The sequence below is a fragment of the Phoenix dactylifera genome, chromosome 1 (assembly GCF_051530095.1).
Source record: "Phoenix dactylifera cultivar Ajwa chromosome 1, Ajwa_hap1_PhDact_Kaust_v1.1, whole genome shotgun sequence".
NCBI classification, from domain to species: Eukaryota; Viridiplantae; Streptophyta; class Magnoliopsida; order Arecales; family Arecaceae; genus Phoenix; species Phoenix dactylifera.
This window is the reverse complement of record NC_143190.1, coordinates 14136311-14149459: the sequence shown is the minus strand read 5'-3', so window position 1 is coordinate 14149459 and position 13149 is coordinate 14136311. Positions and strand designations below refer to the sequence as shown.

Genomic DNA, 13149 nt, shown 5'->3' with positions numbered 1-13149 from the left:
CGTCAGCCCCAGCTCTCCCCAATTTCCCCTCCTTCCCCCCCCCCCCCCCCCCCCCGCTTCTCTCTCTTTCGTTATTCTATTATACTAGGGTTCCGATAATAATTTTAAACTCGGAAAACAAAAGAGCAATTCGCGTTGGAGTAGAAAAAGGCGAGCCTCCAACTCAAAAGATATTTTCTCGAGTCTTGTCCTCGCCGGATTCGGTCTCCTCCTCTCTCTCGCTCGTTCGCTTGCTCTCTCCCTCGGTTCTCTCATCTTCGGCCCTTTTTTTGTGTTTTTTTCGTCTCGTTTTCTTTGCCAACCCGTGCTTTGGTTTAGATCAAGCTTTTTTTTTCATCTGGCTTTTCGTCTTTGGGTTTTGTGGATTTGTTGCGTTTTTTTTTTGTGATTTTCTAGCGTTTTGATACCCCATCGGAGGAAAAGTTCTGATTTTTAATTGGTTTTTTGGCAGAAAGGGGAAAGTTTAGGGTTGATGGTCCGTTGCTCACATTTCTTAGATCTGTTGTGATTTTGCTGGATTGAGGCTGTCGAGCTAGGGTTTAGATTGATTTTCCCTGAATTATGCGAACCTCATGGGCTGATTCGGTCGCGAACGCCGAGAGCTCGGCGGCCGCTACCGGTTCTTCTGCTAGCAACGCCACCGCTGCTGCTCCTCGTCACGCTCGCAGTACCTACGTCCCGCCTCATCTCCGCAACCGCCCGTCGTCGTCCGAGCCCCCGGCCCCAGCCCCTGTTGATGCCCCCTCGGTTGCCGATGCCCCCTCGGCTGCCTTGCGGTCGTCCGGCTATGGTGGGCCTGCTGGTGGGAACCGCTGGGGTGGGGGACCCGTCCGTGATTTGGGCCGTCCTGGGTTTGCTGGAAGCCGTGGAGGGGGTGGTTGGAATTCGAGAACTGGTGGATGGGATCGAAGGGAGCGGGAGGTGAATCCCTTTGCAAATGATGACGAAACAGCTGAGGATGCATTTGATGGTCAGGAGAATAGTGGCATCAATTTTGATGCATACGAGGACATCCCTGTTGAGACGAGTGGCGAGAATGTACCACCGCCTGTGAATACATTTGCTGAGATTGATTTAGGGAATGCACTGAATGAGAACATAAGGAGGTGCAAGTACGTGAAGCCGACGCCAGTCCAGCGCCATGCAATCCCAATCTCCCTTGGGGGGCGGGACCTGATGGCCTGTGCTCAGACAGGGTCAGGAAAGACGGCAGCTTTCTGCTTCCCGATAATTAGTGGGATCATGACGGGGCCACCTGCGCAGAGGCCGCGCGGTGCAAGGACGGTTTACCCTCTTGCTCTGATTTTGTCACCTACTAGGGAGCTCTCGGTCCAAGTATGTTTTTGTGTTTAGATGTTCGGTCTGCTGGTCTTGATGATTTCATTTTTCTATTTCCATTTGTTCTGTTGTTTATATTTGTTGAGCTTTGTGTTGTAGATACATGAGGAGGCTAGAAAGTTTGCCTACCAGACTGGAGTTAGGGTCGTTGTTGCTTATGGAGGAGCACCAATCAATCAGCAGGTTCTTATTTTCACTTTTTCTTTGATTTTTGTCAAGGTTTTAAATACCGGTACTGGATCCCGTACAGTTATTTTTTTCCAGAGTGGTATAGTACCAGGAACTGACACAATGTAGGATGGCATCCCATACTGACATACTGTGTACAGGTGCCACAAACCGGATGGTACAGCACTGTTCATACAATCCAGTTCTGGTATTTGAAACCTTGATTTTGGTTTTAATTTTGTTGTGAGCCTGTAGAAAATTTCATTCACAGCTTATTGTTCTGATATGCGTGCTGATTCTATGTGGAGTTTGACTGATGACAGATGGTTGTCACAAGCAGTTCTTACTTTTTTTGCCTATCTGCACTAATAAATCCCTCCTGTTGGGGTAAATCATAGAAGCAGGCCATGGCCAATAGATACTGATGCGGGATTTGCACCCCGTCACCAGCACAGCCCGCACACCAGCCGAGCAGGAAAAGCGACCGCGTTCTCACCGAGGTATTGTCCGCTTTGGGGGTCGGGGATCGTGACCGCTTCCGGAGGTCCGCGCTTTGACGGCGCCCCGGGTGGAACCACCCATTCCACCCCTCACGGGTTTGCCCTTCAAAAGGCGCCTCGGTGAGAAGAGGTTATTGAGCCCCCCATTTAAGGCACAGACCTTTCCGCTGATTAGCCGATGTGGGACTAAATTCGGGGAACCCCTTGTAACACAGCCCCCCCAGCGGGAAGGTCCTGTGCCCGGGTCGGCTCCTTGTTGGATAGGCGGAGGGCCAGACCCTTCCTCTAGCGCCATCTGATGCGGGATTTGCACCCCGTCACCAGCACAGCCCGCACACCAGCCGAGCAGGGAAAGCGACCGTGTCCTCACCGAGGTATTGTCCGCTTTGGGGATCGGGGATCGTGACCGCTCCCGGGGGTCCACGCTTTGACGGCGCCCCGGGTGGAACCACCTATTCCACCCCTCACGGGTTTGCCCTTCAAAAGGCGCCTCGGTGAGAAGAGGTTATTGAGCCCCCCATTTAAGGCACAGACCTTTCCGCTGATTAGCCGATGTGGGACTAAATTCGGGGAACCCCCCGTAACAGATACATGCACCTGCATGTGCATATATGACAATAGTGATAATCAAAGTTCTTGTTTAGTTTATACCACTGTCTGTAGCTTGTAGAGTTGCAGTTAACATTTTCTGTCCTCTTCATGTATGTATCCTAGGAATTTGATTGAAGCTGAACCTTTATGGGATCAAAAATGTGTCCTCATCTGCTATTACATCATTTAAAATTGGAGACATATACTACCAAGGTTGCTTATCAATATCTTGTGATTATACATGATATTAAAATATGTAATTGCAAGATATCATGAAGTTTTGTGTTATTATGAGCCGGATCATGATCACCAAGATACCTTTACTGGAGTCGCATTTATGTTTTTTACGATGACAGTTTTCATGTTTGGCTTAAAATTTACAGAGTTCAAACTTTTATATGAACATTTCATTATTATATGCAAATTATAATTAACATTAAAGCTAAGAGTTATAAGTAACTAGTTTTTAGTAACTAAAATTAGTGACATATTTTCCATCCAAGAAAGTGGATTTTACTTTTGGGACCTCTTTTTTATGGAATTCCTTGTCATTATAAAGCATGCATACTTTCATTATGCAGACCACTATTAATGGGTCCGAGTAGCCTCAGACAGCAGGAACCCCTAGGCTGCTGTAATGGACTGCATAGCAACCCAGGTGGTATTTTTTTTTTGTTGTTTTTTGAGAAAAGTAGGGAAGGAAGGAAGGAGGAGAAGAAAGGATTGAAGAAAAAGGGAAGGAGGAGAAGAAAGGATTGAAGAAAAAGGGAAGGAGAATGTGGAAAATGGGAAAATGCAAAGTGAAAAGAAATAGCAAAGGGAAGTATGTTCCCTAGAGAAACCAGGAACCCCGCCCCATGTGATTTAAAACTTTGGATGTATGGTTTATTTTGTTACATATATTGGTAATAAAATGGGTTAGAGATTGCCAAGAGCGTGAATACATATTATAATTATGTGGAACTGGTGTTTGGAGGGAACTGTGAGTGGTTTAGGAATTTGTTGAAGGCTCTAAAGGCAAAAGAACATCGATAGTTCAGCTCACTGCTTTTTTTACTTTTCCTTTTCTATCTTCTTTTCATCACTGGATTGAAGATCTTTTGAAGGTAAATGGAAGAAATGCATATCATTAGGGTAAATTTTAAATTTTAATCGTGGCATACAAAGCCGAAGGTAGCTTTAAGTTGGAATGGTTTACATGTCTTAATGGTGGTCTAGGATTAGTGTAGGTTGGAGGCTTAGATATATGGACGTTTCCTTCCACTGTAACTTTGTGCTCAAAAAGACTCAGCCACCCAAGGCTTGTAAACTTATGTGGCCATGGATTTGCTGACATACACATTATAGACTATCTATAGGTCCCACTAATCTGAATCTTTAGCGGACCACTGGTGATTTGGAATTTGAGTATGACTTCCATTTGAAAGAGGTGTGGATATCCCACCTTTGGGGAAAGCCAATCAAAGAAAGACCAACTCAGGTCATACATTAACCATCAACACCCCCCGAAACACCAAAGAAGAGAAAAAAAAGTTTAACTATAGAAGTTGTTGGAACATATACATGCTATATTATTGTAGTTTTGTGTTTTTATGAAAGCCATGAATTTTGACCTTAACTTTGTTTAACTTTGGGGGGGGTTGTCCAAATTGGCATTTAATATGTCCAAAATTAACTTTAACAGATCAGTTGGTTATTTTTTCCTGATATAGGGATAGTGATTTATGGGAAACCTGTTTTTCTATGAAACCATTTGGTTGTTGATCAGATTCGTGCATAGATGCATGAATGTGTTAATTATGTTCTAGCATACATAATTACATATGCAAGTTAAACAAAAATATATAGTTTTTTTATTATTCTATAGATTCCCAAGAAAACTTTTTTATTATTGTAATGCTATGCTCTGGTGGTGGAAATATATACATAGGGACTACAAGTCTACCACTTTTTCAAAGTTACTGCCCATGTAAATGTATTGTGCATTACTATATATTTTACTGCAGCCTTTTGTAATTTCAACTATACCTTTGATTATCAAGGTCATAAATTATATGCACATGGAAGCTGTACATCTGATACAGCTCTGTACCACTTAACTTGAAGGTGGTGCAAGTCAGCATGTGATATTACTCAGGCTTGTGCAAAATCTTTTAGATGCTGATCTGTTAGTCATGTTTTCTAGATTCATGTGTCCCATTATTGTAGAATTTGTTTTAGAGAGTTGCTCATTTCACTCTGCACCCATTTGACAGTTTTTGTTGTCTCTCAAGTTGCAAAGCATACATGTATCTTAGGCATTATTTGGATAGGTTGTTCATGTATCATTTTTTCCTCTTAGTTGGTATATGTAACATAAGCTTAGCTTGCAGCATGTTACCAGGCGATAACAGAAGCATGCTAGCTAATTTGTTCCAAACAAAATGAACATTTCACTGTTGATAATGAGAGATCTAGGAAATTTCTCTTAAGCTTTGACTGATATTCTCAGTTGTTTATTCATGTATAATTATCTTGCCTCAGATCTTATAGATTTACAGATACAATAAGATTAGTAAATTTCAGGCCAATGCCTGCTTGATTTAGCCAGATGGATTTATATCGTGCACTGAGCTCAACTAGGCTAGAAATTAGCCCAAATTAGCATATGGTGGGGTTGTTATTACACAGACTCAAACTAATTTCATGTCTGAAACAAATTGATGTGCTGTATGCCAGAGTGTAGGAGGATGGATGGCTGGTGGTTGTAAAGAGTTTAATGCTTTAATGGAATGAGAATGTTGTTGGAGAATTGGAAATGACTTCTTGTTCAGCAAGGTGGACAATTTTAGTTTAGTACCAAATTTTACAAAAGGTTGTGCTTAAATGCTGTGAATGGAATATTTAATTATTATGGTCCAGCAAGTAATTTAGCTTAAGAGATATGGTTTCAATTTTCTAGATACAAGTTCAATCTTAGGTCCATGTTATGGTGTGGTTTCTGGTTTTTGATCGTGTTTGCTTGAGAAATATGACTGGTATGACTAGGTACTACCCTGGCCCTGGATGTGATATTATTTCTTGTTGAAGTACAATAAGAGGTGCCAGAAATGCAGGGATTAGGAGGAAACACTACGTACTGAATGAGGAGCATGCACTGAGCTTGCTTCATACTCCCTGAAAACATAAAATGCAAACAAATTTCAGATGTAGAAGCAGGGGGAAAGACAACTAAGGGTATAACTAATAACCTTGACAATTTAAGGGAACAAGCGATCATGGAAATTTACATGTACTAACTGGAAACCAAATGCAAGAATATGCTTGAGAGCTAAAGGGAGCTTTTTGAAATGCGTTTGTGGGTGTAGTCAGTTGATACTCTGTTGGTAGGTTGTTTGTCAAAATATAAATTTATGATCCCAGCAAGGTTGGCATAGAAAATAAGTGAGTAGAACATTTTTTAAGAAAAGTGGTTTTATGAGTTGTGGCAGTCAGTTGCTGTCATTGAAGCTATTTGGTTTTCTGATAAGCAAAAGACATTAGTAGAATTGATCCAAGTCTAGATATCATTTAGGTTGTCGTGCTTGTTGATTTTAAACACTTCATATTTCCTCAAATACATTTACTATGCTGTTGATACGGTTTAGATACCCTTATGATTAAGCAGCAGTTAATTGTTAAAACAGTTAAACTTGAATTTGAGCATTTACTATCTTTTTGTCTTGCAACTGTGAAAGAAAGAGCATGTCTTGGAAATGTGAAGTAGCTTCCATCATATCCATCGTACTGCTTCTCTTTTTTTGGGGGGGAGTTTTTTTCTCTTCTTGCTTTTTACTTGACTACAATCTGCTAATCCAAGTTCTGCAAGTCCTCTTCTGCCTTCTTTTTGTGACAGGTTTCTACCCATTTACTTTCTAAGGAAATCTTTGAAAGATCTCTATTTAATCCTGGAATTTGTTCCCATTTTATTTAGGTTAATGCTGTTCATGAAATTATTATTTAATTGGACTGCATCTTAAATAGTTGTTCCTTTTTTTTAAATATATTGATCAACTAGCATGTTTGAAGATAAAGTCCTTTGGAAATCATCATTTATCGTTTGAAGTGCCTTAATTCGTCATGTTTTTGGTGTCTGCTCCAAGACTGGTCAAGGATCATGTTGGTATCAGATGCATAACCTTTCTGCCAAAACAGAATCTGCATAACCAATATTGTATTGGTTTTAATATTTTTTTTTTTAACGTTCAATTAGGCCTGATTAAATAAAGAAAAGTGGTCCTTGAAATCTTAATACATTGTGTACTCTCTCTTTTGTAAATAGTGTTATGCATTGTTACTGATGACAGTTCATGCATTTTGGCAGTTGCGGGATCTGGAGAGGGGTGTCGAAATTCTTGTGGCAACTCCTGGTCGTTTGGTTGATTTGTTGGAGAGGGCTAGAGTTTCATTACAGATGATCAGATATTTGGCCTTAGATGAGGCTGATAGAATGCTTGACATGGGTTTTGAGCCACAGATTCGAAAGATTGTTGAACAAATGGACATGCCCCCACGAGGTGTAAGACAGACCATGCTGTTCAGTGCCACATTTCCCAAGGAGATACAGGTTTGTTTTGTTATGTGTTGAGGATGCTTATATCATGTATGTGTTAGAATCTTTGTTGTCTTCTATTTGTGGTGTCAACATTTTTGTGCTGGGTTGTCCTTGTTTAATTTTAGATACAACTTAACATAAAGTGCCTTGTGGATTTGTATCTCTTGATTATGTTATGCTCCAGATTTCAGAAGGTAAGCACGCCATATTTGAGGAATCTGTGTATGGGTCATCCTAAATCTTTTATAACAGAGCTGTATATCTAGTATATGTGCATATGAATTGGTGTTTGCTATCATAAACTGTGCGATGCGACATATGTTAGTTATGAATGAATTTGTTATAATTTTGGTGCTATAAATACTTGATCTAGAAATGGCATTATGAATTGCTGCAATCCAATCTTATTGATTGATACATACTCTTATTTTTTAATTTGTTTTTCTATTGATATTTTTTGTTGCTAACACCTCATAGTCACTGGTATGCATTAAATTACTATGTTCAATCTTTCTTGAGTCAAGAGTGAGAAGTTGCAGAGGAATGTCAAAAGGTTGAATAAGAAGCGGACAACTAGAAAATGTAGATTTATAGTAACCACAAAATTATTTTGAGCTAATATTTCTGATGGTTGTTTTATTAGAAATGTTAAGGATTTTTGTTTAACAGGGCAAAACTGTTTATAATATAAAAATATTTAAGTATTGTTGCCGTAGGATTTTGATATTTTGATGCTTGTTGGACAAAAGGAAATACCTGAACTCTGCATCTTATCTCCGATGTATCCATGGGATGACATGATAAGACATGGGTATGGGTATGGGATTGTGTCTGGCAGAAGCATCATGATTGGATGCATCTTCAATGAATCCGAACCATGGATAGAACCATGGAATCCATCCGCATTTTTTGAGAGGGGGCGGGGAGGCATAGAGAGCACTGAAGGAAAGTGGGCTGTGGGACACCTTCATGGCATGAGGCTGGCTCATGGACAACAGGTGGAGGGCACCAATGGTGGATAAAGGATGCTTGTTGGGGGGGGGGATAATTGAGGCCATAGTCGGTGCAACATTGGGAAAGAATAAAAGGATTAAAATTAGTTGGTCCAGATCAGGCTGTTGGCATGGGAGATCTACATGGCCTATAAGGAGAAGTGCGTGTGATGGAAGTCTGTGATCCCATCAGGAATTATTTGAGTTTGATAAGCCAATTAACTTCTGTTCCTTAACTTGCACTCTATCTAATAAGCAGGACTTGTTCAATAAAAATAATTTATCCAGTCTCTTATTTTGATGGCCATTTAATATACAGTCCATGGCCTGTGTTAGAAACAAGACGTAGGTGTATTCAAAAATCAGGAACAAGTGTGTAAGACAAGGCATAAGTGCTTATTAAGTAGACTATAATGATAAAAAATCAAATGAAATAATGCAAGGTCTTACAGAATCTGGTTATGTACCGCATTTCCATGCACCTGCATCCAATATTTGGAACCTTTTTTGCTAAGCCCTTGTATTCTAAGATTTGAGGATAGATCCAAGTCCCCAACACCTGTACTCTTACCTGACACCTGTGCCCAGTCCCATTGGAATAAAGAGGTCACGGCAGTGCACTTTTGGATACCTTAGGTGTGGTTACAACGGTTTGAAAAAAAATATTTTAGGCCAATAGATATGCTGTATACATGTTTCAGGGCGATTGTTTTGCTTTGTTACATGTAAGTTGGTTACTATATGTGTCTGGCCAATCTATCTTTTCGTTTTCTTTGCATGTTGTTCTAAATAGTCAATGGATTTTTTTTTCTAGTACTTATTCTGGCACTAAGAAATTTGTAAATTTTGTCTGCAGAGATTGGCTTCTGATTTCCTTTCCAGCTACATCTTTCTTGCTGTTGGAAGGGTTGGTTCCAGTACTGATTTGATTCTACAGAGAGTTGAATATGTTCTTGAATCAGACAAAAGAAGCCACCTTATGGACCTTCTTCATGCCCAAAGAGCTAATGGTGTTCATGGAAAGGTCATATCCACTTCAAAACTAAATTTTTTTGAGCATTTTTTCTTCACACCCATGGGTGGCTATGTTGACCTTGTTGATTTTCATGTTATTGGATTTTTGCAACATTTTCTTCCGACTCATTTATATGGTAATATGATTTTGATTGTGTAATTGCTATGGTTGTTGATACCAGTAGTTTGATCCCTGCAGCAAGCTTTGACTTTGGTCTTTGTAGAGACGAAGAAAGGAGCTGATTCACTGGAACACTGGTTGTGTATGAATGGATTCCCTGCAACCACTATTCATGGGGATAGAACGCAGCAGGTACGCAAATGGGTCCTTTGTCACATTATTGCTCTGATGATATTTGAAAATTGTCTTACTTGTTTCACATTTTTTTGCCAATCTTTCTATATCTATCATTAAGGAAGTTGCTTTGGATGCCCATGTTACCTATAGTTGTGCTTCATTATGGATGGTATAAAGTGTTGTGTTCAACATTACAATGATCATATTTTTCTCCTTTTTATTTCCATGATTAATCGTTAATCTTTATTGAGCAGATGAGAAACCCCTTAGAGAAAGATGGTTGTTAGATGACTTATTGGATTTGATTATTACTATACTATTTGTATTTTTTTCTTAGAGATTGCAAATCTGAAGCAGCAGTAGAGTTTAGGACTGCTTATTTGAGAGTTCTGGATTTCTGTTAAAGAGGATTTCCACCCAAAAAAAGGAAGAGGATCAAATAGATTTTATGCAAAATCTGAGTGCTGATCTGATGTCTCTGCAAGCAAGAGTTCAATTTTAAGTATGAATCTTGTGAGTGCTTTCCGAGGCATGTAGATGAGTTCAAATAAACACTAGATTGCTGTCAAGTAATTTCTGGGTGCAAAATGCAACTATTTTTGTTCAGAAATCATTAGACCATGGCCAAATTTGGATGTAAGCTCACATTGGACAGCTTGGAAGTGGATGATTATTATGCACCAAAAAGAGCAAAGCAGCGGAAAGATTATATTTCCTAGCGAGTATTACTACAAAATCATTTCCAGATAGAAGAAGAGGAAGAGGAACAAGTTATGGAGAAAGGAGAAAAGTGCAGGAAACTCTGAAATGGCCTGTATTATAATGCTTTTTGACCAAAAAAATCAAATTACCTTGTATGAGTAGACCCATTAAATAAAAAGCAATAAAGCCCCAACTTTTTTCCCTAAAACACCCTCGTAAGATGGCTAGCCACATATAATAGGAAAGAATAGGTTGTTCGGTATGTCCTTATGAAATGATCAGTATGAGTTATTGATTTCTTTGGCATTGATACTAAAGATGAAAATATTGAGGAGTTATTATCACATTTCTGAGGAACATATGGTTTTGTTATGGACCAAATTTGGAGTAGTTTAGTGAATCTAATTGGAGTTTCGTGTTCTTTGTCATACCAAGTAGTTACTATTTTCAATTATCTTTTATGTAAAAGATATTGTATAACGCAAGAAGGCAATGCTTTTCATTTTCCTCTAGTAAGTAGGTAATGCTATTCATTAGAAATGCTTGTGGACTTCACTTGTCAGGAAGCTGACAGTTAAGCATGCAAGATTTCTGAACTTCCCGTGATATCAAGTATATTTTGTAGATAGTTCAGTGGTTGTAGATTATCTTGGGCGGAAGAGATGCAGTCCCTATTTTGTCATTTATGGTAGAATTTATATGGTTAAGATATGACAGGGTTAAGAAACTGTGATTACAAGCGTTCGGAAGAAAGGTTTGGACCTTCTGCCTTTTGGTTTCTGAGACATTGAAGTAGCTAATTCTAGGATTTTGAATCAAGTAAATAGAAAGATTAAGTGGCCTTCATGTATAGCAGTCCACTTTATGTATGACTGGCTGCATCTATGGCTGAGATCTAAACTGAAAAATTCGTCAGATACCTGGCTCCTTTGCAAGGTTATACCTCCAGACAAGTCATTGGAACAAGTGTTCATTGGTCTTCTATGCCAAGGGTTTTGTTGCAAATCAGGCTTGATGGTTTTAGCTGCTTATAAATTATTTTTCTTGTTATTTTGTTAAATAGTGTTCAAGTTGATTGTGTTAGCATTGCATAGTGGATGAAAGAGGATAAATGTCTTAGTAAAATACATATTTCATTATTGATGGCATTAGAATCATTGATTTTTTTGTACATTTTATGATAAGCCAATACTTCTTTACAATGTTGGATGATGGAGGATAGAGGACTAACAGTTTGCTCTTCTCCAGGAAATCCTTGATGTTTATTTTGTTTTTCTATGTTTGCTTTTGTGACCGAACTACTCTTCAGGCTCGTCGGAGCCAGCCATTCTTAAGCTTACCTATTCATAAAAAAGTTTTTAGAAAATATTGCTTTTCCAGTGCTAGTTTGAATTGACGCTGTGCACTTAATACAAAATAATGTGCTCTTTACTGCCTCAATTACATGTTTTTTGTTTTCTTTTTCCCTTTTTTTTTGGAAATCTCTTGCTAGGAAAGGTTTTAAACGGAAATTATCTGTTTAATTTAATTTCTGACAATATTAATTTGCCATGGAATGACTATCAACACCCCCTTGAAGCATCAGCTAGCTGCCTGGCGATTGGCATTAAACTTGCAGTTAATTGTTACTATCTTATTGCTGAGTTAATTGTTGTTGTTATGGGGATTTCTTCATCCCGTAGCTTGTCATACTATTCCTCTCTTCCCTTCTCTTCAAGAATAATTTAAAAGTTCTGCTGCTCTTGTGAAAGTAATTTATTTTGTTTCTTGATTATGGGTTCTGAACTTGATGTTGCTGCTGGTGCTCTATTGGCACGTCATCACGTCATTTATGTTGTCTTACAGGAAAGAGAATATGCACTGAGATCCTTTAAGAGTGGTGCAACTCCAATCTTAGTGGCAACAGATGTTGCAGCACGTGGGCTTGACATCCCCCATGTGGCACATGTTGTCAATTTTGACCTTCCAAATGACATTGATGACTACGTGCACCGTATTGGAAGGACAGGGAGAGCTGGAAAGAGTGGTCTGGCCACTGCCTTCTTTAATGATGGCAACTTAAACCTCGCAAGACCGCTGTCCGAGCTTATGCAGGAATCAAACCAGGAGGTGCCTGCATGGCTTTCCCGCTATGCTGCTCGTTCTTCCTATGGTGGTGGTGGTAGAAACCGTCGATCTGGTGGTGGTGCTCGCTTTGGCGGTCGGGACTTCCGACGGGATTCCTCCTTTAGCAGGGGTGGAGGAGGTGGTGACTACTATGGTGGTGGTGGTGGTGGTGGGTATGGTGGAGGGGGATATGGGGCTGCATCTCCAGGGTATGGGGGTGGCTATGGTGGTCCAGGGGTAACTAGTGCTTGGGACTAACATATCCCCATTGTCTCAAACTACTTAAAGTTCTATTGCCCCATGTTTTCTAGAATATAATTTTGATAGGGCTGCACACTTGCAGGGTTAAACGCTGGGTCATTGTCCCTTTTTTGGTCTTCTGTTCGTTCAGTAGTCTCTCTTCTTATTGGTTCCCCATCATTGGGTGTGTTATCTGGCATTCTGGATGGTTAATATGTGATGGTGGCTAACTTCTAGGTCTTGGTGGGCTCTGTTTAATTTTTTTTCTTTCTTTTTCTACTTATCTTTTTCTTGTTGGGTTGGGTGTAATTTTGGTGGAGGGTTGTAGAATGTGTTTAGGGTGGGAGGAGCGCCTTTTTGGGGGCTCATTTGTTTCATCTTATAGCATGTTCTTTTAGACCTGAATTAATGGTGGGGGAGTAGACAAGATCTAGGCTTTTGCTTTCCATGTTTTTATTTCGTGTTCTTCTTGTAAATTTCTGAGAGATTAACTGAAATAAATATGCCGGGAAGGGAGAAAAGGGGATAGGATGTCAAATCTTAATGGAAACAGAGTAGCGTCCTTTACGATAATCAGATATTGTTATTGGAACAGATACTGAAATATATTTTGTTTTCCATCTTTCA

At 39.7% G+C, this 13149-nt stretch overlaps 1 protein-coding gene across 3 annotated transcripts; it reads left to right on the top strand.

Annotated features, from left to right (window-relative positions):
* On the top strand, positions 1-13149 carry LOC103706598 (DEAD-box ATP-dependent RNA helicase 37-like). 3 transcript variants are annotated; one of them, XM_008790751.6, is made up of 7 exons: positions 1-203; positions 452-1335; positions 1438-1521; positions 6940-7182; positions 9019-9186; positions 9376-9489; positions 12022-13149. In XM_008790751.6, exons 2-7 carry the CDS (start codon positions 562-564, stop codon positions 12538-12540), a joined length of 1902 nt encoding a protein of 633 aa, XP_008788973.4. In that variant the 5' UTR covers positions 1-203; positions 452-561; the 3' UTR covers positions 12541-13149. The 3 variants fall into 3 exon arrangements, with proteins under 3 accessions (XP_008788973.4, XP_008788979.4, XP_008788983.4); XM_008790757.6 differs by having other exon boundaries at positions 4-150; XM_008790761.6 differs by having other exon boundaries at positions 88-245.

Coding starts and splice junctions, on each gene's coding strand:
- LOC103706598 (XM_008790751.6), top strand. CDS start 562: ATGCGAACCTCATGGGCTGATTCGGTCGCGAACGCCGAGAGCTCGGCG. Junction 1,336..1,437: donor CTAGGGAGCTCTCGGTCCAA/GTATGTTTTTGT, acceptor TTTGTGTTGTAG/ATACATGAGGAGGCTAGAAA. Junction 7,183..9,018: donor CATTTCCCAAGGAGATACAG/GTTTGTTTTGTT, acceptor TTTTGTCTGCAG/AGATTGGCTTCTGATTTCCT.